Source organism: Artibeus jamaicensis, unplaced genomic scaffold (genome assembly GCF_021234435.1).
Source record: "Artibeus jamaicensis isolate MK-2021 breed Jamaican fruit bat unplaced genomic scaffold, CSHL_Jam_final scaffold_833, whole genome shotgun sequence".
NCBI classification, from domain to species: Eukaryota; Metazoa; Chordata; class Mammalia; order Chiroptera; family Phyllostomidae; genus Artibeus; species Artibeus jamaicensis.
The window spans coordinates 23,083,351-23,107,371 of NW_026522056.1; the positions used below are offsets into that span (position 1 = coordinate 23,083,351).

The 24,021-nt window shown below is 46.3% G+C and overlaps 1 protein-coding gene across 1 annotated transcript in view; it reads right to left on the minus strand.

Annotated features, from left to right (window-relative positions):
• The window catches only part of WWC2 (WW and C2 domain containing 2), a 135,112-nt gene that overhangs the window by 53,788 nt on the left and 57,303 nt on the right, over window positions 1–24,021 (minus strand). Inside the window, exons 2-4 of the mRNA XM_037128810.2 lie at window positions 14,300–14,409; window positions 9,161–9,364; window positions 8,345–8,421 (exon numbers count right to left, since the gene is read on the minus strand). Coding sequence (XP_036984705.2) covers window positions 8,345–8,421; window positions 9,161–9,364; window positions 14,300–14,409 — 391 coding nt within the window. The remainder of the gene's footprint in view (window positions 1–8,344; window positions 8,422–9,160; window positions 9,365–14,299; window positions 14,410–24,021) is intronic.

The window sequence follows — 24,021 nt, forward strand, 5'->3', positions numbered from 1 at the left end:
CGGAGCATTCGGAACACTGACATTTAATGTAATTATTGATATTGTTGGATTTAAGCCTTCTTCTTCCTGTACATTTGTTCTCTGATTGTCCCATATGTTCTGGTGTCCTTTCTGCTCCTAATTCCTGCCTCCTTTTGGACTGAATTTTTTTTATTCCATCTCATCCCCACTATTGGTAATGACTCTGCACTTGCTTAGTGGTTATTCTAGTGCAGGGATCAGCAAACGGCAGCTTGTGGGTCAGATCCACCCTTTGGCTTTTTTTATGATTCATGAGTTAAGAATATTTTTCATGTTTTTAATAATTCTCTCAAAAAATATTAAAAGAATAGGAAAAATCTACGATACAGACTCTATGTGGCTTGCTATCTATCAGTTTTCTGTTGCCTCAGGACAAATTATCCCAAAATTAGCACCTTAAACTTAAAATTGCACTCAATGACTAGATTACAAGGTCTGGCATCAAAACACTGAAGTGGAGGTGTCAGCCAGACGGAGCGCTCGTGTGGAGGGAGACTTGGGAAAATCCACTCCGAACTCCATTCTCGCTGTTGGCAGGAAGCAGTTCCTGTGGCTCCGGGAAGGCCTGAGACTCGGTTTCCTCACCGGTGAGCAGCCCGGGTCAGTCTCAGGTCCTTTCTCTGTGGGTTCAGCCACGTTCAATACGGACCTGGGGCAGTGAATGCCCCTGTGCTTTGCAGACGTGACTTCCTCCCCTACAACCAGCTAGAGAAACGCTTTTATTAGGGGCTTGTGTGATTACCTCCAGCCCACCAGCAAGATCTCCTTATCTTGAAGTTATCTGTGCCATATAAAATGAACGATCACAAGAGTAAAATCCCTCAGATTCAGCCCAGAGGTTATGTAAAGTGGGGAAGGGGGGAATTTTGGTGGTATCTTAGAATTCTGCTTACCACCATACCTACCAACGTCAACATAATTACTATTTGGCTCTTTATAGGAAAAGTTTGGCCACTCTGGCTCGGGTATATAAAATATACAGTCTGCCTACAGATATTACACCCCTTTAGGTACAGTGTAAGTCATATGACAGTGCCCTTCAATTACCCCATCCTTTGTGAGGCCTTCAAGCTTGCCTCTGAATGTTTTATAGACCTCGCCGTGTATTTGTACTATTTTCTTTAAATAAGCAATGATATTTAAAGAGACTTTAAAGTATGAAGAGGTCTCCTGTTCACACACTTATTTATTATCGCTTACATTTTCCTTATTTTAAGCAGGTCCCAATCTCCGTGTGGTGCCACCTTCCCTCTGCCCGAAGAAATTCCCTTTAACATTGAATACATTACAGTTCCGCAGGCCATCAATGCTCACAGCATTTCTTTGTCTGAAAAATTCTTTATCTGGCTTTCACTTAAAAACCACTGCAGTAAAATATGCGTGCAATAAAATCCACCATTGAACCATCGTTAAATGTGCAACATGGCGGCGCCGAGCCCAACTGCCATCACTTGGCACCTCCAGGGCTTTTCCATGGTCCCAGCTGACACTCTGCGCTCATTGGACAGTAACTCCTCACTCTCCCTCCTCCAGCCTCTGGTAATGACTCTTCTACTTCCTGTCCCTCCAAGTTCGCCCATTCTAGGAGCCCCACACAAGTGCAGCCACATAGTGTTGGTCCTGTTAAGTCAGGCTCATTTTCCTTCGCAGAATGTTTTCAACCTTAATCCAGGTTGTGACGAGCACCAGAGCTTCATTCCTTTTCAGGGCTGCATAATATTCCATCGCATGCATGAGGGCAGCCCTTCTTGTGTTGGGCTTTCCTGGTAATGCATTTTTATGAACATCAAGGGAAGACCCTCCACCGGTGAAAAGATTACAATTTGCTGAAGGCTCAGTGGATAGTTAGGTTTTTTAAAAAAGTATTTTGAAATAGAAGTATGCACATTGTTTTCTGGGGACAATGGTATAGCACACTTAATAGTCTACAGTACAGTGTAAACATAACTTCTACATTTGCACCGGGAACCCATCTTCTCCTACGCTTATCAGTCATTTGTATAGCTTCTTGGGCTCCATTCCTGAGGTCTCGACCTGATGCCCGTGTTTTATGAGGTCCCTCCATCCAGGCTGGTGGATGCCCGAACTACTCCTGGCCCTGCACAAGCTCTGAGAACTGTTTGTCCTGCTGCTTTCATTCCCAGCCTCCTTGTGTTTATACTGTGCTTGCTCAGTATCCACAGGTGTGAGGAGATCCCCTTCAAGTCCTCAGAGCTTGCTCTTGCTCTCTCTCTGTAGCTCCCTCCTCTCCAGTGTACCCCCCAAGTCCTGACACTTCCACTTCCCTGAACTTTGTCCTTCTGTCTGTCCAATCCAGTAGACCCGGTGCAAGCCCTCTGCCCGCACTGCGGGTGGTGCCGTCTCAGGGCTCCCCTCCCCAGCTCCCTTCAGTTAGAGATGAGGATTCTGTGGCCTGTTATCCCCAGTCTGCAGGCTGTCGCTTTAGAGAGCTCCTGCAGGTCCCCAACTGCCTGATATCGGAGGACGACACCTCCAGCAGTTAATCCTTCCTGGGCAACAGCAGAGGCAATTGGATCTTTTACGAGATATTCACGAGACTCTAGTAGCCTGAATTCTAGGCGGCACAGCTCCCTATTGGACTTACTTCATCAGTCCTTCTTTCTCTTTCTACAGGCGTAAGACCCAAGTTCGGGATCCAATTGGCTAATCTCAAACCACACACTGTCTTCCTGTAGATCTTGAGGGAGTTCTCTTGGATTCTGGTTATTTGATTAAGTACAAGCTGGAGTACTAGGTCTACCACCCTCAATTCTGGAAATAAAGAGGCACATGAAAACGCTAAAGATTGCAAAATGTATGTAATATATAAATAGATATTTTTCTCTCTCACTACTTCATTGTCATGACCTCAGGAGACTGTTGATCCTCCCAAAACTTAATGTGGACACATTAGGTCAATTTACTTTTGTGTATATGTCAAGGAAAAGTTTCAAAATATTAGGAAGTGTTGGTTTGAAAGTATTCATTATAATATCTTTATCTCACACAGTTCCACAGAGCTAACTCCCATAGCCCCTAAAAAAATGAGGAAATGGCTTTGCAGGCTTTATAGACTCATTCAAAGCGATCATTTCTGAATCATCGTTTTCCTATTCCTGTCTTCTTGGACTATGTGTTCTCTCCTAGGAGAAGTTACCAGCACTTGATTTTATAAAATGGCTTGGGCATTCTGGTTGTAAGGGTGTTTATGAATTAGGATGGAGAAGACTGCAAGCTGTGGCCAGAGAGACAGATGTGGTAGATTATGTGGTAGGTTACAGGGTGAGGAGGAGCTGAGTATCTCCTCCCGACAGCACGACTTCAGCAGAGAGGGTCTCTTCGAAATCCGTATGACTTAGCCTGCACTAGGGTACCCTTCAAAGCTAGAAAAGAAGACCAAACTCAGAGAAAGAAACGAAACATTATTAAATCAATAAATGTGATCAAGTGTTATAGTTTTACTCAAGGTCTGAAGATGCCTTTTAGAGAAAAAAAAGCACTATGAATTTTAAGTATTTCAAGTTACTAGCATGTCGTAACAGAGATAATACCAGTTCTTGCACTAAAAAGAGTATCACTGTCTCATTTTCTCCTTCGGTTTTGCTCTCTTTTCTTTAGCGAATGTGGGTCAAGTCATATCATTCTTCACTTCATTTGAAATTCACTGCTGGGTGTGCTGTTTTCTAATGCAACACCGACTGCCACCCAAACGCACTTCCGAACATTCTAAAAGCAGCGCCACGTCTAATGCACGCCTTGGTCTTTCACATTAGAATCACTCCGTCACCTTCAGCACCTGAAATCAGGTAAGTCACAGCTGAAGGGACTGAGGATGTAAACAAAGTTTTAACTGCAGCGAGAATGGAAAGACACCTCTCATGTCTAGTGAGGAGGAGATCCTTATTCGCAGTAATTCACACTTTCAGAAAACAGGTTTCTTTTCATTTGAAGACACTGCTATGAGTTCTGTATGTTAGGTCACTGGTTAAAGTGCCATGATTTGACTTGCACATGAATTGACTCTAGGTACAATTACTAAGCAAACTCTATAGCCAACTGCAATTCTTTTAAATCTGCGCCGAGGATGACAAGGAGGTGAAACTGTGGAGTTCTCTAAGTCAAAAAAGGCAAGACTGTGGACTTTTCTAAGTCCACCACCATTGCTAAAAGAAATTTCAGGTGAATTCATATTAACTGTGTGAGTAAATATATTTGAGAAGAAAAGAGAGTACATTGGTATTAATAGTAGTACCCACTAACTAGCCATGTGTTTAGAGTAGTGTACAAATAATTTAACCAAAAGGCCCTAAGTTTACATTCTGTTTTCTTTTTATTTTTTAAACCAAATTAAAATCAGGCTCAGAGCATGTGCTATGGTGCTCAATATATTCCTCAAATACACTTGTATTTCTAGAGATTTTTTCTTATACTTTCAACGTTTTATTTTGGTTTAATAAAACACTAGCAAAAGCTGAATCAAATCCACAAACATTTCCTCCACCAAATTTTCAGCAAATAGCACACTTATTTGTAATTTTGGAGTATACATTTTAAAAAATATCAGTTGAATGTAAAGTTTAGTTTGTATGAGATGGTCCATTCCCTCCTCCAAGATGAGTAAGGGCTAAGCATCTACTATGAATAAATGAAATGATAAATTTTGCAGCAAAATTTTTACATTCATATCTCTAAAGCAATTAAATGCTACCTTTAAAAGTTATGAGTATGTTCATTAAAAAGTACTGATTTATGCCCTGGCTGGTTTAGCTCAGTGGGTTGAGCACCAGCTTGAGTACCAAAAGGTCACCAGTTCTATTCCCCACCAGTGCACATGTCTGGGATGTAGGCCAGGTGGCTGGTTGGGGGCACGTGAGAGGCAACAGATCACTGTTTCTCAATGTTTCTCTCCCTCTTTCTCCCTCCCTTCCCCTCTCCCTAAAAAAAATACATAAACTCTTTTTTAAAAGTATTGATTGCTTTATTTCAGCACTTCAACAAGTAGAAATAAGATGCCAGGGAGTGACTCACCCTATTTGACCAAGGATGAAACTGAAGCTGAATCATCACCAATACCTATGACCATAACATAAAATAATATAAACAGATGCTTTAGACAGATGTTCCTAATACCTGGTTCCCGAACACGTGACCCGTAACCTCTGGTTCAGTGCAACAAATGGGGCACACCTGCCAATACTCCTGCGTCAGCCTAATGAAGTGTGAAGCTAGTGTCTGGCTTCGTCAAGAAGATCATTGTTACTGTGAGCAGAAACCCAGGCAGGTGCCTGAGACGCCAACACAATGAAGAGTTGGTTCACTCACGAGTTACTCTTTCTGCGGCACGAATTTGGGAAAGGGACTGGCACATACGCAATTGTCACAGGGGAGGCCAGCCCAAAAGAGGCCATTTTACCAAAACCCGTGAGCCTCTGCCACGTTACCCACCCGCCTCTGAGAGGGCCGCCTGGCCGAGCCGCACACAGACTGCACACACAGTGCGCCATCTGCTTCCCCCGGGGCAGCCCAGGCCGCGAGGGCCAGCATGCGGGGGGAGGAGATGAAGACTGTCGCTTCCGATCTTTATTACATTTATTGATGAACGTCCCCCATCTGCTTGGAGAGGGAAGCGTCTTCCCAGGGCCTGCCTGCCTGCCTGTCTGACTCATCTTTGCGGGCGCACAACGGTGAGACACATAAATGAAACGCTGGCCGTGGAGAGCACAGCGGATTACAGCGGGCTTGGAGTGAGCTTCACCCAAGAGATTCTGCTGCAGGAGGAGGCGGGTCTGGGGAGGGTGACCCCTTGGGACCTCCCCCATGGAGATGGGGCTCCCTTTCCTCCTAAAGGCTTCGTATAGAATATCCTAAACGAAAGAATGTCTCGTTTTTAAATCCCTTCCTTGGTTTGCTCCTTACCTAAAGGGGCATTTACACGAACAAACCACAGTAGCCTGTTGTTGCTACGTCCTTTACCACGTGTCTTACAAAGACATAAGAACTGTGAAAAACGGTCAAAATGTCAAAGGGCAGTAAGGAATAACTCCCTGAGAAGTGCGCAGCTCAGGTGAGTGTGGAGGTTATTATGAGTAAGCTTTCACAAATCCCTTCATTTACTTTGTTTTTATAGAGTGTCTATCTAGTCCAGTGGGTCACAGAAATGTACAGACACAGCACGGACAGACAGCCACCACAGGCATCTGACAACCTGTCTCAAGATGCTCCTGAGAAAGGAACAGAGAACATGGGTCCAGGAAAGGGCCCCCAACACATGGGAGGCTGTCGGTGGTAGAGAGACATGGAACCCGTCTATCAAAGGCTTCCTAACGAACCCAGAAATCCAGGCTGAAGAGAGGCTTCACTTAAAACAGAGACTAACATTCTTCACACTCTTTTTCTGAGAATGAATAGACACGTTCTGAGGAAAACAAAACAAAACATCGATTTAAAGACACTGGCGAACTAGAACTCGTGCGAAAGACCCACAGTCATTGCCCAGACTGGACACTGCTTCCCTCCACAGGCATTTGCCAGTGACCAGTTGGGGGGATACAGCACGTGGGTGGTCAGGGCTCAGAGGACTCCAGGTGGTCTGGCCTAAAGGAGCCGGGCGGGGGGGGCGGGCAAGGGGAGAGAGCTGGAGTGCACCCTCTGCCACAGAAAAAGGGCCCGGCTAAATCACTCCAGGAGTCCACCGGGGTTTTGAAGATCTCCGCCCAGAGAGAAAGGATGAACTGGACACAGACCCACTCTTCAAAGGGTCATGACATGCAGACTGCAGACAGCGCAAACCAGGATTGCATCAAACTACCTGCCCGTGAAAAGCACGACCAAATTCTCTCTGAAACATGACAAGACCACCCCAAACCTCAAATTATCTTTATACTTTGTCACTCATAATATATGACCCTTAATAAAAAACTAAGCAGCTGTAAGATGTCGAATAGTGGCCCCAAACCAAAACCATTCTCCTGACCACACTGAAGAATTCAACACATAGGAGATCTAAGTATTACACTAATCAAGACATGGAATTTGAAAAGCAACTGTGATTATGTTCTTTAAAAAATTATGTATCAATGTTCAAAATTAGGACAAGTAGAGAAAACAATCAAACAGAAATTTTAGAACTGAAAAGCATGCCGTGGAAGGAAGCTGAAATCAGTAATAAAGGATAAGAATATCCCCAACTCTTTAAAAATTAAGCACACGCTAATCATAAGGAAGTTACAAAAGTTAGAAAATATTTTTAACTGATTGATAATAAAAACACAAAACTCAAAACCTGTTGGTTACAGGCAAAAGCCACGCACAGAAATTAATTTAGAGCTTTAAGAGCAGATATTAGAAAGCCCGAGATCATTTGTAAGCATTGGCTAAAGTTGAAGCTACAAGTACTTTTTGACACAGCTCTTTCATTCCCAGCAGCGTGATAGAAAAATGTGTATACGTGTGCCCTGAAAGACCTGCATGCTACACATGCGCCTTAAGACATAACTTTTAATTACCAGAAACTGGAATAAGCTGTGATGCACATCAATAGAGGGAGAGAAAGAATTTATGGTATGCGCCCCAGAGTGGAATGCTTGTCAGCAACAGGAGTTTTTTGTGGATGAGTCTCAAAATGCTGTTGAGCAAAAGAAGCCACCACATAACACACGTGGCGGCTTTCCAGGTCCCTACAGTTCAAAGCAGGCAGAAAACTAACCTACGGTGTTGATGGGGCCAGGGTTACCTTTAGAGAGAAAGGCAATGACCGTGAGCAGATACAGTGGGGACTTCTGGGGACGTGGCAACAACCCATTTCACGGTGGAGGCAATGGCTACATGAATTTATTCACTAGGTGCACAGTCATTAAGACTCCACACATCGAGGAGAAACAAGCTCTGGCCTTAACAGCAGTTTGGTAAAAAAGATTCGGGGTAGAGATGAGGAAACACAACCCCTGCGGAAGTGACAGAGACCAGTAAAGTTCCAGACAGAAGTGGCTTGGTGACCAGGGCCGGGGCATCTTTAAATACTGGGCTGTCTGAGGAAAGAGCCAGCGGGCTCCACTCCGGAAGATGTATTCCCGCACAACGAGGAAAAGTTACGGAGACTCAGGTTTTCTACTAACTGTAAACGAGGAAACTGCCCAGGAGTGGAACATGCTCTGTCTCAACAACGAGGACAATCTGCTCTAACAGAGGCAGAAGCCCGCCCATCAGGACCAGGTGGAGGCGGCGCCTGCGTTCCCTGGACCTGGCGGGTGACCACCAACGCCCCTTCCCACCTTCACAGTCACCGCTTATGTTCAACGTGGAACCGTGATAAAAATCATCTTACCCTTAGTCGTGTAGTGGAGATCTCAGCTTTTAAAATATCAGGGTCATATTTAGTGCTCGATGAAGATCCTGAGAACACTTTTCAAAGACAAAAAGGAAAAGCAAGGTTGCAGGACTTACACACGCTAAAAACAAGATGCACCTCCTTCTGTAGATACTTACTTACTTTCCACTTTTATTGTCACTTGTCAAACACCCAAATATGAGAAGTAATCTTCAAACCTTTATATTTAAAAAAAAAACTAAAGAAAGACAGAGGCCATAAAGACCCTGGAACTTCATTTCCTTCTGGATTTTATACCAACACATAAAATCTCAAAAGTCCTCGTGGCAGATACAGTTTATCGGGGCTTCCCACCTTCCAGAAACTGCGCCTGAGCCCATCACGCTGCTTCTTGAACGAGGCTGCCCCGGATGTTTTCGAGATGAGAAAGCCGGGTCAGCTCAGGGCCAACAGCAAGGTCACTCTAGCTCAGGGTTGCAGGTCCTCCCACCACAAATTGTGCACAAGAACAGCAATAGGGCTCAATTATTGGCCTTGATCTGAAAGGATCGAAACGGTCTCAGCAGTAAGTGAAAGGCCACCAGGCCGACAGAGGGGCAAACACAGAAGGAGGGATCCTGGGTCCCCCAGAGAGGAGACCCGAATCTGGAGTGGGGCCGCGGGGCTCTCCTGAGCTGTCTGCGATGAGCCCTCCCCACCCTTCCCGCTGAGGAAGGGACAGGACCCAGAGTGAAACTCCGCAGCGACCCAGGGGCCTTCTATCCTCTGCAGGTTGGTCCCCACGTTGCAAGCGAAGAGCCACACTGTACTTACGGCTGGTGTGGGAACTTGACTTTTCCTTGTAGGCATCATTCAGTCGCATGTACTCGTCGAGGGCCAAGGCCAGTCTTTGCTCCTTCACGTGGTACAGCTCTTTCTGCGTCCTGAGGGCGTCCCGCGCCACTGAGAGATAGTCCTTGAGCATCTTCTCCTGCTCCCCCCTCCATTGTTTTCTTGGATCTTCGATCTGCGTGGTTTCTGGAAATGCATTAGATGGGTTATTTTTTAGAATCTAATTATGCTCTCTTTGTAAAAAATGACTGAAGCTTTAAAAAAAGTGGTCAGCTTTAACTCTTATATACTTTAAACAAATTATTAGTATTTGCTAAGTGACTTCTCCAGGAATCAGGGACAGTTTTTGTTTTGTTTTAACCAGTCCCTCCCCATCTTCATCCCCTTCCCAGTCCTCATCAACAATTTTCTCTCTCTGTGCCTCCATCAGAAACCTGTTCACTACTGCTACAGACAATTATTCACCACCCGCCACATGCAATAGGGGAAGCAAGATGTTAAGGCATGACCCTTTCCTTCCAAGAACTTATGTAATACAGAAGAAATGGGGACACATGGATTTTAGAAACCACAACCGCTCCCTGCAGCAGACAGTGAGGGGCCTGGAGAGGGGCAGACAGGGCCAGGGCTCACTGCCAAGGTGATTCCAAGAAGCACAGGCTTCCTCCGGTGGAGAAGTGAGGTCCCAGGGAGCCCGCAGCGACTGAACGGGGCCTTGCGAGGTGCGGACCCGACGAGAGTCCCTCCAGGCCCCAGCCCGTTTCTTCCTCCCTCTGCCCTGCTCCCCGCCCTGTCCACAGTCGCCCTCAGCTGCACTGAACTTGTCTTTCTTCCATCAAGCCCTGCTTTCTGTGGCCTCCCCAGGCCTTTGCTGGTACTGCCGTCTTCCTTCTTCCGGGAAGTTTCTCCTTCTGCCAGTCCCTATCCCCACCCATCCCCTTGCTCTCGAGGCCTGGCTCACTCACTCTCGAGGACCAGCTTAAAGCCCCTTCCCCAAGTAGCCCAGCCGCACCCTTCAGGACGGAGAGGGTGCTCCTACGGTCCTCTGCTGTTAGTGCGAAGGCGGTTCGTTCCAAGTTCTGCTACACTTTCTCCTCCGCCCCCAGTCCTTCCAGAGGGACCTTCCGCGGTTTCTTAGTGTCAGGCTAACACAGAAAGCTCACTGATGAGCCCTGCTGTGCCACAGGAAGGTTCTAGGCGAGGGCACGAAAGGATCTCAGCTGGAGTTTAGAAAGATCGTCTCCTAAATATGTGAGGTCCTACTATGAAAAGAGTTGATAGGATTGATCGCAAAAATTTGTTTGATGAAAGACTATACATTAAATAAAAAAGCAGCTTATAAAACTGTATAGTATAATCCCACCTGAGGTATAAAATACATTTAAAACTCTGTGTGTGCGTATATCAATATGAAAAGTCTGGGAGGACATACACTAAACACTTTAGGGGACTTAGTTACCTACAGGTTGCGTAAATGTGGGTAATTTTTTCTTCCTTTTATTGACCTACATTTTCTACTTTTCTCCTATGCACAACTATTACCTTTATAAAACATGGTTCTTAAAGGTACAAGAACAAAAGGCACAGGTAAAGAGGGTGCGAACGAGGAAAACAGCTGTGGGAAGGGGGCGGAAGGGACCAAACCTGACATTACAGAAGAGAGAAAAAGAATCATCAAGGACTGACAAGATGGGTCTAAATTTTTCCACTCAGTAACTATAAAGATTATTCTATTTTAAAAAATCATAAAATCAAGGGGAAAACCACAGAATCCCATTTTGTACCCGTTAGTTTTGAAGATTTGACGGCTAAAGAGGATGCAGTGTCCTCTAACGGGAAATGTCCAACAAAAGACTGGGAGCATCAGAGCCAGAGACACAGACGGACGGACAGCTGCACAGCAATGCAGAGGGCAAACCGAGGTCGGTCAAGGACAGCCAGGGGACGAGGGAGGGGCCCCACCTTTGGGGCATGACAAGACACGGGGACTCGTAAAAGAAACACGAGGTCACCAAGGAGAGAAAGAACAGTCTGAGCAGGGAAAAGAGCCAGTTTGAAGAGAAAGCCATGCTCACCTGCGCCCACTCCGCATCCAGGTGGGAGAATAAGAGGGCTGACTGAGAAGAAGAGGCCCTGACCTTGACAATGATATGAAATTCGTAAATGTTCTCACAGCAGTGATACAACTACCAACTGTTAGGGTCAGTACCCCCATAACACAGTTTACGAGCATATTTTAGGTATGTACACTTTTTCTTTCTATCAAACGTTAACAGTTTATCCTCATAGGAAAATACAGAGGATGCAATAAGACAGGTAACACGGAAGGGCCCCAAACGTATCTCCTTCCCGCTAAAGGAAGCAGGTCCACGTAAAGCGTCACCTTCCCGTGAGGAACACCCAACCAAGCCTGGGCCCCTGCGCTGCTTCGATGCTGACACAGAGGAGTTGGTGGGTGACAATACCGCAGGCTGTAGGCACGAGCCACCTGGTCTCCCCCACTGGCTGCAGTGCCCCAAGGCACGGACAGAAGGCATGACACACTCGAAGAAGACTCTGAACAGTAGTGCGCACGGAGGCTTGTGGAAGGAACTAGAAACCCACAGACCAGTCACATGGCAGCAACCCCATTTCCATTGGTTTTCCCGCCTGGACCCCCGGCTCTCCCGGCCCCTGGACCCACTCTTCCTGTGGGCGTGCTGGAAGGCCGGACACAAGACTAAACGCAGTGGCCGTCCCAGAGAGGCCCCGGGGGTGCCGCGTTCCCCCTCGTGGTCCTCAGGCGGGGGCAGCCTCGGGCAGTGTCGGTCGTGTGGGAGGCTGGGGCCAGAACGCCAGGAAAGGGGCTCGAGGGGGCCAAGCACCCGGGGGAAGGGGACGGAGAGGAGAGCCGAGGACAGGTCTGAGGTTGTGGCCGTTTTTAAATTGGGTTGTCTTTTTAATGTTGATTTTCAGGAGTTAGTTCCATGTTCTGGTTGTGGGTCCTTTGTCAGACACGTGTCCTGTGATTAGTATTCACCCCTGAGATGGCAGACATCAGTAGCTCACTCTTTAAAATACGTCGAGCGAGGACTCTATTCACAGCGAAGAACGCACTCCATTTACACGGAGCTCTGGACTAGGTAGAACTAAGCCACGGTGACAGAAAGCAGGACACCGAGCAGCGCTGGGACTGGGGAAGGGAAGGACTTACTCGGGGTGACAAGCACATTCCGTACCCTAACTGGAATGGCCTTTGTCAAAATTCACTGAAATGCTCACCTAACGACTGTGCGTTTTCTCGCATGTACATGAGACCTCAATTACTAAAGAGAAGGGAAAAAAGTCAGAGTACAACCCTGACATTACCCAGTTATTTACGTCTGGTTCCAGTAATGATACCAAAATCCTATAAACAGCACTTCATCTTCACCTTCTGGTTAGATATCCCGCACCACCATCTGCCCCCAGCTCCACCCACACCCCCACTCGAAGGTGAATTCTATCATAAAACACTTAAGGCCTATGATAACTATCAATGTCAAGGTCAACTCTTTTACTTCCAGATATTGAATAGTGTTGCATAGAAATGGTATTAAACAGCCAAACATTCTTTACTTCATTTTTTTATTAAAACAAAGAGAAAATAATGCTGAAACTATACAATATCAGGACACAGCATATGTGCGGACCAGCTGTTAGGAGAAGATGCTACCATTTGCTCCCTGAACTACTTCCCAGGACTGTCTTCAAGATTAATGAGATGCTGGGGCAGGTCCTTTTTAGCGGGAGAACTACTTGCTGTGGGTAATCTGGACGCTTCAGGGCACAGTCAACCCATCAGGCCACGGGGCTACCATTACTGCGCTACAGCAAAACGGGAGACCTAAACATTTATAGTCTGAGCATTAAGATTTTAAATATAAAGGATGGTGCTTTCTGGAGCATATTTTATACTTGAAATGCACTTCAACTTATTCAAAAACAAACAGAAAGCTTTTGATCTGGGAGTTGAACAATGAAGCTCTTCCTTCCTTCTAACATGTGAGAGGTTATCACTGCACGAGGCACCCAAGGATACAGAAACAAGGATGGAGCTGCTGGCCTCAAGAAGCTCCCACTGTAGTGAGAGAGACACACAAAGAAATAATTTAAATGGATACCACAAGAGAATTTTAAGAATCCCAAAATCCCTGGTATTACAGAAATACCGAGACTTCAGAGTGGGGGTGGGACCCGCCTGGGGAGGGCTGGGTACCAGGATGACCTCCAGGAAGCAATGGGGCCCCGAGCAGGAGGACCTTGGGTGGCTGTGGCAGTTGGAGCACCTAGGGGCGCCTAGGGGCTGAGCAGAGAGCGCTTGTAACTGAGGGGGGACCTTGTGACAGAGGAGGGGACCGAATGAAGAAAGGGAAAGGCTTAGCCAAAGCACCAAAATACATGCATAACCCATTGACAGACAGCACAGTACGGTGATGGCCGGAGGGAAGGGGGTACAGGCGCTGGGTGGAGGTGGGCAAAGGGGGGAAATGGGGACATCTGTAATAGTGTCAAAATAAAAATAAAGTTTCTAAAAAAGCTATTAAAGTGAGAGGTGCTTGCCTTCCAACCACAAAGAAATCAGGAAACAAACAAGATGAGGGTTCAGAGCTTTTCCACAGGGACAGCTGCCCCTGCCTGAGGTGACAGCGAGCCCCGTCCTGCCCTTGACCCTGCAGCCATGCGCGGCCTCGCCACTAGACCAGACCTCACCGATGCCTGCCCCCTCCCATGGAAAGGACGAGAAGAGGAGGAGCCCCGATACGAAGGTGTGGAGGTCATGGGAAGAGGAACCAGACGGATCGTCCTCTCCGTGTCTCCAGACCCGCACTGGGGAAAGCTCACTCCCTGCCAGCCGGGCAGGCAGACGGATAGACAGACACACCGGACAGCTTTTTCCCCTCTGCCCTGATAATTTGGAGCATCTACACACAGGCACCAAATTCCCAGTCGGGCATTTCAGTTAAATGTTAGTCACGGAGAAAGTGGGGGGCAAAATAAAGAAATGGACCTTGCAAAATGTTTACTCTTTTGTATGACTCCAGATTTGGGGGGGAGGCTTTTTTTCACATGCGGTTGTTTTTACCGAAAAGGAAAACTTACTGTTGATGTGATCGATGTAGTAGATGCCGATCTGAGGGTCGAACCCCGCTTCCCAGCCCCACGGCAGCTCATCCCCAACACAGTCGGCAAACGACAGGGGCTTCGTTAACCTGCACCAAATCAGAAGAAACGCATGTCAGACGCGTGGCCAAACCCCAGCACGCAAACCACACCTTGTGTGCAGGTTGCACGGTTCCTTCTGGTTGTTGACTGTTACTGGAGTTGGCACCACTGTGTTTGAAATCTTAAAAAACAAGCAAAAAACCAAAAACGCAAGGAGAAAACACAGAGATGAACATCCAAAAGAGTAGAAATCAGCCATAATATCCTTCTGAGAGTCCACAGTTTAAGATTAGGAGGTAAACTTAGACGACAAATACACAAGGCCACCTGAAAGCAGGGAGGGCTCCAAGCGGAGAGCAGGGAGGGCTGGGATCTCGCTCTGCCTGGCTCTACAATCAGACTGCCATCCCACTAAAGAGAAAAGCCTGTCCCAGGATTTGAACCCTGGCATCATGAAGTCACCGCATCAGCACCTCTGTGACGAGGCAGACACCAGACCGCACCAATCTCAGGTCAGGGTGCTCTCGTTCAAATTACTAAACACTCGATGGTGAGGCCACTGAATTCTTGGGAGGAGGGACAGACATCTTATTTTTGTAAGTGTCTTATACATAATCATCATTCTGATGATTTCTGATGGAGTCAAACATACAACGAATTTATATATCGGCGTGATATATCGAGGTGAGAACCTTTTGAAACGGCCTTATATGCTTTCTCGTTAAGCCTTAAAACGAAGGGGAAACTACGGTGTCCTACGCAGAGGACAGGGTTCAGACCTAATTCGAGTTGATATCCTCCTGCACTTCCTACTTCTTGCTTCCGCGAGTTCCCTTGGCTGTGAGCCACCACGGGGTAGAGATGCCCCCGCTGCAGAGCGGCCAACGTCAGCTGACATGTGTTCTAATTCGGTGCGCTGGCCCCCACCACAGTTCCTACATTTAAAGCCACGTGGAATCCCTTCAGTCCGCGCAAATGGACATCAACGATCGCATGGCTCAACGGAAAAGCAGGTCACTTGCGGAATCGCATCATTCATCAGAACAAGGAACAGCGCCATCTACCCTCAGAACCGATGGGAGAACAACATGAAACCGGGAGACCCTTTCTTCCTGGGCCTGGCCTGCCACAGCCCTTCCCCAAGGACAGAAAAGACCGATGGGGGAAAGGAAGGAAGAGTCGTCCTTTCCCTCAGTCTCCCCTCAGCACGAAGCCTGCTCTGAAGACAGCTCCGGAGCTCTGGCCTTCAAAGCCAGTCCAGCCGACGGAAGGACAAGCGGCCTTGCCACTGGCCCACCGTGAGGCCACCTCCAGGGTGCCTCTCTCAGCATCAGCTTCCTTCTCCAAGTGGGGATCACACGCCCGTCCTCTCCTTACACCTTAACTGCCTCCTACAATGAAGGGGGGGATGAAAGGGGGTTTCTCTGGGACCCTGTCTAGAGCTTGGCGCGTAGCCCACCAGCGTTAGTGACGGTTAATGCAAACATGACATGTGACCTGTCTTGTGTGCTCTCCAGAAGAACTGAGTCAGGCAGCCCCGTGTAGAACAGCGGTTCTCAGAGTGGATGCTCGCAGCCAGGAGCATCGACACCCAGGGCCTGGTCGGAAATACCACATCACAGGGGGCCTACAGAATCCCAAACCCAGGGGCCCAGCAGTGCGTGTTTCGTCCAGCTCTCCGGGAAATGCTGGAGGACTTGGCAACCGCTGGCTCGAAAGTTATGGGCTTGAAATCCGGCATCAGAAGCCTGGGTCAAATCGTGTTCTGCTCCACAACCTAGGTCAGACTGTAACCTTAAACACCCGTTTCCCAATCTTCTAAAAACAGGGGGTCAGGGATGGGAATGAAGTGTAAATGAGAACTAAACAGTATAATGCCTGACAAATGGTGAACTTCCATATACATATGAAATGAGTGAAATAAAATTCAGACATGTTAAACCACGTGCCCAAATAAGGCAGCTTGCCATATTTATTCTGTAAACCTGGAGTCAATTTGAACTCAATCTGAGTTTTTTTAAAAAAAGCTCTTAGAATTGTGCTCAAATTCCATGTTATATAAACGGGCCAGAAAAATTGCACTGTCTCTTGACAAAGGGTTCTCTTTCCCTAACTCCTGAGCAATGCCGCCTAAAAGGTATGTCTGAAAAACGACAAACAAGAAGACACAGAAATGGTAAGTTTAGGAACATGCTCTGCAAGTTAAATCCTGACACCACACGAACATGCTTCATCGTGGCTACGACATGAGTATATTTAATGCTGCAAACATCCGAAGTTACACAGGTTTCAGAACACGTGCTCTAATTACAAGCTATGGGAACTCGATTACGCCTGGAAATGACCCAGCTTTTCCCATTAATTGCACGGCAGTAAGAAGCATTTTATTACCTGTCACCGTTCTAAGACTAGAGCTGCATCTCGAAGACACGTGCATTTGGGAGCTCGGTTAAAAACTCAGACGCTTCCGATCCTGGAAAGTTTCACATAAAACTCACTCTGCACTGTCATTTCCAGAATCAGTTTAATACACATCTTTTCTCCACACTCTCTCATTAAGTAAACCCATTAAGCAAAGAGAGATACGTTTCGAAATTTTAGAATTTGATTCTGATCCAAATCATGAGCTATAACCAGAAGGACATTCTCAAGGACCAAACACAATTCAGCACTCAGTTCTGCTTTGTCCTGATGCAGGGAACATACTCAATGCGGCTCTGATATACTAAAGAGAAACACAACCAAAGGAAATAACAGATGTATTCCACAATGAAAAACAATATGAATTAGAACAAGCACAACAGATAGAGTGAGCAGAAATGCTGATTAGCTTCTAAATTTCTTCCTCTTGTTTTGCACAACCAACCTCGGAACTATTCAATCTTCCTTTGATGTTAAGGGAGTAAAAATGGATGGAGTTTGTTTTTACTGGGTTCCCACAAAGCAGCGACATCCTGCAAAAAGCCTAAAGTTAACAAGGGTCTCTCTGCAAAATTCCAGAGATTGCTCTTTGCTTAAAAAAGTCGTCTTCTGCACCGTGACTGATGTAAGGAAAATGGTAACTCACTGCGGCTCTTTGCCAAAGTTTATGTACAAAATTCGAACTTTGCCCGGCATTTCCTTTCTTTCTGGGCACTGTATCAATCTTTTACACACTCTCTTGTTTAATGTTTATTGTCACATCACAGACACTCGTCCTGTGACATGAGATGCCACACACACACATATTTACTCTTTGTAATTACGTGATGGTGAATCGTGCGTGTGGGCAAGCACGAATTCAGAAAAGCTGGGTTTGTACTATTTGCACAACACGAAAAAGCACTTAACAGGGCAAAACCATTTTCAGGTTAATAAAACTCTTGCCACAATTCAACCGTCCTACGTGTGTGGTTTAGGGTGAATGCGAGAGGTCTCATCAGTTGCTTTTACTTGGCAGCATCGGGCTGTCATTGTTTAGCCAACTGAGCCCCAAAGTTCAAGGTCATATTGTCACCTGATTACTATGGAATTTGCCCACATGGTAGGATGGAGTTCACTATTTGAATTTCAATGGGAGAGCAAAATACTAGAAATCTTTCTATAGTTCTGAAAGAATTTTAATTTATAATGATGCTGAATGGTCCCCGCAAGACAACTTCAGTGTTCCCACCACTGTGGAACCTAGGGAAACCAGCAACGCCAAGGAACACAAAGAGGAAGAAAAGGAGGAAAGAGAGAAGAATGGCAGCAGTGAGAAAACGGCCTTTTAGAGAAACTGTGCAAACCGGGGTAACAAGGTCAGTTGTGTGTCTTGAGGGGCATTAACTCTTCCAAAGGAATCACACTGGACAGAACTGCCAGTGAGGAAAGGCCCACAGCACAGCGCAGTGGGTCAAGGAGGAGCCTGCCCCTCAAGACTCAAAGGACTTACTGATGTCCCGCAGCTGCTAAGTGGTGTCACTGGTGTCTACCCAGGCTCCTCTGTCATCTATGTTGGCCCCAGACCCTGTCTTCCTATTGCTTTCCCCCACTGGTGCCAAAGGACTACTTAAGTCCCTCGTCCACATGACGGGCCTTCAGATCTGAGCACGGCGATCTTCTCCCTCCTCCGACCCAACGCCCTGTCCTCCTCGGCGTCCCCCACGTCCCTCCTCCACTCAGACACCCGCCGCCTCCTGCCCTTCGCCCACCCCGTGTCTCCCCGCTCTGCCACCTCCCTCCGTGGACTGCTCTCATGCAGCTCCTCGTGCGTCCCACAGAGCGCTCAGCCCGCCCTGCCCCCAAAAAGTCAGTCCTCAGGTCTTCTGGCCCCTCCTTTCTCTCGTTCACCCCTCACCCGCACTCACCGCAACCTGGAGGCTTTAAACCTGGAGGGCGTTAGCAGGCCTGCCCAAAGCCACCAACCCAAGGCTCTGGTTCCTCCCCACTAGGCTTCCGAGAGGCAGTATCTGTGGGGGACTCACCCTTGTATGGGCACCCTGCTCACGCTGTTGACATGGGGACACAGGTACATTATTGACAAAAACGTCAATGCTCACAACCTACTAGGTGGAAAGGTCAATTTTTACGTAATTATACTACTGATAAAACCATTTCCTGAGTATTCATCACATGCCACACAAGCTTCTCTACGTATAGACATGTGAGAGAAATCCTCATAAAACTCTGCAGAGTAGATACAATTATTCCCCCGTTGGATTAGCGAGGCAGGGAACAAAGCTGATTCGCAATCACGTAAACACATGGTTACTCCACACACACCCCTCTCTCGCGTGGACACCCAGCCCCGAAGTTTACTGGGCAGTGCATGGCTGTCATCCAAACACATGGGCTTCACCACCACTGCACCGCTTGGATCTGAGTGTCCTTCCATTTCCAAAGAAGTGGCAAGCAAGGGGTCCCTTTAACAAGCTCTGGAGGGAGGAGAAAGAAGGGGCCCGGGCTTGAGGATGACCCTTGGCGGCTGCCAGAAGTGTCTCTTCTCCGACGGTATCGGTCGCACGCTGTGCTACGCAGGCCTTCACACTGACCCTTCACAACACACCCCGAAGAAGGAAGAAGCGAAGCCCAGCCACAGACGAGAGGAACACACCCATCGAGAACACAACTCTTCAATGCCTTAGAGACTCAAGCAAAGGCCAAAAGTAGCCTTGAAAAATACTTCTCCTTTTTGATGTGGTTTGTAGACTGAGTAGCAACTTCTGAGTAAAACTATAGGACTTATACACATGATTCTTAAATAGGAGGCTATAAAATGATTTAACCTAATTATCTGGCTATTTTAGGTTTGATCCCCAGTCCAGGAGGTGCAAGGGGCAACCAACTGATGTTTCTCTCTCTTTCTCTCTCTCCCCCTCTTCTCTCCTTAAAATCAACAAACATATCCTTGGGTGAGGATATATAGATAGTCTGGCTATTTTAGCTTAAAGAAAGTTGCTGTTAATAAGGCCACAGTGTGGCTTACTCCTCCCACCGCTTACTTTAACGTTAGGATCGATGTGAACGCCTCAATTGGTAGTCGCGGTGCCCAAGGCTCATGGCGCACCTGCCCCGTCTGAAAGCCGCATGAAAAAGGACAATTGGGCCCTGGCTGGTGTAGCTCAGTGGACTGAGCACTGGCCTGCGAACCAAAGGGTAGGGAGAAACACCCAGAGTTTTGGACTCAGCAGATCAGTGAGGAAACCTAAGAATCTGCATTTCTGACAAGTCCCCAGGTGACATTGAAGCAGTTGGTCCCCGGTCGGGCCCTGGACCACACTTCGGGGATGGCTGGCTGAAAGGCACAGGTTTCAGCTCACACCCACCCAGGTGATGGAGAAATGGGAACAAACTCAAGTTAAAAGTGAAACTGGGGGCAAAGGCCTGTGCTTCGGAAATCTCTTTATTGTGAAAACTATGACATGTTTAGATAAAATTAATGGCTTGATAATTCCCAGACCTGGCCAGCTTCATTACACTTTAAATAAACATTTTTCCCTTCAAAAGACACTTAAGTAATCTTAAAATACGTTTTCCAAATTAAGACCTTTTCCCCTTTTCATTTTCTCAATTGTATCACAGTATGCGGGACAGTGACAAGTGCTCGGTACCATTAGCCACTAGGGGAACACAGACCGAAACCACCACGGGGCAGCCGTTCACACTGACAACTACAATAAAAACCAGGAAACGGCCAGCGTGGAGGCGGAGGTGGGAAAATGGGGCCCCTGTACACGGCTGGAGAGAACGGAAAACAGTGCAGCTTTCTTTGTAGAAAACAGTCTGGCAGTTCCCCCCAAACTTAAACACAGAACCACTGTATGGCCCCACAATTTCACTCCTCAAATACCTGGAAGAACTGGAAACGGGAACCCAAACAATCACATCTACACACGTGTTCACGGCGGCACTGTTCACAAAGCATGGAAAGGGCTCCAAGTTTTACCAGTGGACGGACGGATGAACAAAGCGTGGCAAACACATGCAGTGGACTATTTTAACTCAGCCCCAGCTGCAGTGTGGACGAGCCCCCAAAACATCACGCTGAGCGAGACACACGTCGTCACACACGGTATGACCCCATGTACGTGAACTATCCAGGGCAGATAAACCCACGAGGACAGCAGGGCAACGGCTGCCAGGGGCGAGGGGGCGGGGCAAAGGGAGGGAAACCACTTGATGGACATTCTGCAGCGCCGGAAATGCTCTGGAACCAGCTAGATGGAGGGGGTGGTCAAACAACTTTGGGAATATACCACGTGTCATTGAATCATTTACTTTAAAATGGCTCATTTTATGTTATGCACGTTTCACCTCACTAAACTGTTTTTTTAATAGTAACAAGTTTAATAAAACAATGCCAAGATTCCAAGCGAACCAAATACTTCCACAAGAGAAAGCAAACTAATAAAAATATGGGGAAATGTTCAACTTTACTGAAATTAAAAGAAACGCCAAATAAAACAATAATCGGGCTTAATTTTAAGCCTACTAGACTATCAAGTTTTGTTTTTTGTTTTGTTTTAATAATGATGAAACTGTTCTGGGGCGGATGGGAGTAATCGGATACTTTCATTTATTGCTGGTGATTTTTGTAACCTGATCCAATCCGTTTTAAGAAACAATTTGGCAATATTAAAAACCGTTCGAATGTTGGTTCCACTTAACCCAGGAGTGCTGTTCTCACACAGTGCTCCTGAGTCCTGTCCCACGTGACACCCCCACAAAGCCTCCGTGGCGGAGAAGGCACCCGGCCACATTGGGGTCCCTCCCTGCAAACGGCCCCAGAGCTTCTCCAGGTCACACCCGGGCCCCGCCCCCGGTGTCGGCAGCACAAGGCCTGCCTCCTCAACAGCCTGCATGTAATCCACGCGGACCGAGTGGGTGCACATTAGAAGGGAGGGGAGCAATGAAAACCAGTATGTGAAGGAAGGACTGTCATTTAAAAAACCATTTCTATTTATATGTACATATGTCATGGTAAGTGTGTTTACAAAAAACAAGTAACGGTTGACATTGAAGGGACAGTTGATGAATGTGTTTCCTGACCGTGGGCGAGAGAGGAGAAAGATCTTTCAAGACCACATCAAAATATCGGGTCCTATAATATTTTAGTTCATTGTGATTACATTTAGGTATCATAAATGGGTAGCTAAATAGAAAACAGATTCTTAGTTACAAAAAGGTAAAAGAATGTATCTCAGGTGTTTTATTAATTCAGCAAGTTTTTTTAAAAAAATGACTTACCTTGCAGAACAAAACAGGGCAGTCTGCAAACACTTTAACCTGAACCGCTTTGCTCTCCTAAGTGTCAAGAAATGTTTGCTTGTTGGATTATTCGGTTTTGGAAAACACCGAAAAATAAAGTTTGAGAGTTTCACTGGACATGCCAGCAGAGAAGGTAGGACTGTGTGAGAGAGGAATGGGGCTTAGAAGACCACTGTCTAAACAAACACACAAAAATTCACCAAGACTGTCTCATTCTTCTGCCTGTAGCTCAGACCACACACAGCAGCACGGATTCCATCCCAGATACAGGTGTGTAAGGTCCGGGACTGGAAGAGACCTGAGTGTGTGCTCCCTCGGGAGAGGGCGCTCGAGGCACAGTGGGCTCCGGGTGGGCAGAGCCTTGCACACTCAGCCTCTCCCTCAGTGAGGTCAATCAAAATGTAAGGAGCTGGGAAGCCGATTTTTTGATGCCCACGACTTTATTATATAGGGATAACCCCAGTTAACACTCTTTCTTTTGGGCTACGTTTTTCTTAAGTGAGCATATCTGTATATATACAGATATACAGATACATATACATCGCTGTATATACACAGTGATGCACAAACAATGTTGAGCACATTTTTTCAGGAACGGTTCAAAGTAAATAAACTATACATATACTGTACTTTTGAGTCTTGCTTCAAAAGATACAAGCAATACATTCTCATTATGAAGAATATGTAAAATAGAATAAACTATCAGTGAAGTCCCTCCTCCACTCCCCTATAGAGTGATATGTATTCTACTATTTTGGTATCTTTTCAGTCATCTATAAATTCACATACTTTACAAAACATACAAATAGGTTCATAATACATTTGGAATACAAGTTAGAAACCTTTCAACATCTTCTAATATCTACATACATAGTAGAGTACAGCCCACCATTCGAATAACGATCAACAGACATCAGTTTCAACCTCCTTCAAGAGGGACCAATGCTTCAGTGAACATGCTTGTAAATATTTTCAGCCGTGCACGTATTTTTTAGAATAAATTCCAGGCAGTGAGTTAACAAATATACACACTTTTTAAATCGAAGAAGGTCAACAGGCATTAGGGAGATGATAAAGACGTGCATTTGCATTTTTAATTCTGATGGATACCCCCCCCAACGGGCTTTACCAATGAGCTCCCTGATTGAACAGGTCACCTGCCCACATCCCCACAGCCCTTGACCCTGTCCTGTGGCAAGAGGCCATCTAATCATTACGAGTGAAGTTTGAAATTCTTCTGTATGTTACTTGCTTCCTTTGTGAATTGTCCTTTTAAAAGTTGTGTGGTTCGTTCTTATAATTGATTTGTAGTGATGGTCAATATACAAAGGTATTGTTACTAATCCTCTGTTAAGTGCAAATATTTTTCCCCAAGGGTATTACTTATATTCATGAACTCTGCTTATGCTGAGTAAAAGATAATATTTAAAAGTGTTGGGAAAACTGGACAGCCAGTTAGGGGATAAAAGCTGGGTCTTGTCTCTTCCTTACAACAAACTTAATTCCAGATCAGTCAAAAGAATATATGTGATGAATGGAGCTAACTGACGTGAAACCTGCTAGAAGCAAAGACACACAGGACTTCTTTAAGAATTCTGGGATCCATTCCTCAACCGAGTTTCAAATTGTAGCCATTGCAACGCTTGCCATTGAAAATAAATACAACGAAAGCAAAAGTATATGATAAAATTACAGCGAATTGCTAGCAACCGCTTGCTCTCTGTTACAAAGGCAATTAGTAAGCGTTAGAAAGCTGTCAAAAACTTATTAGCTTTAAACTTTCTCATTGATCTGATCAGAAGAGTTGAAAGGAAAGTAAAATAGGAAAAAAAAAACCATGATTTAAAGTTACTTTTAACCTGATGCTCCTGTCCCCCCACACCCACCTCGGAAAACGCGGTCTGAGCCCTCGGAAGGCCGCAGCCGGACTG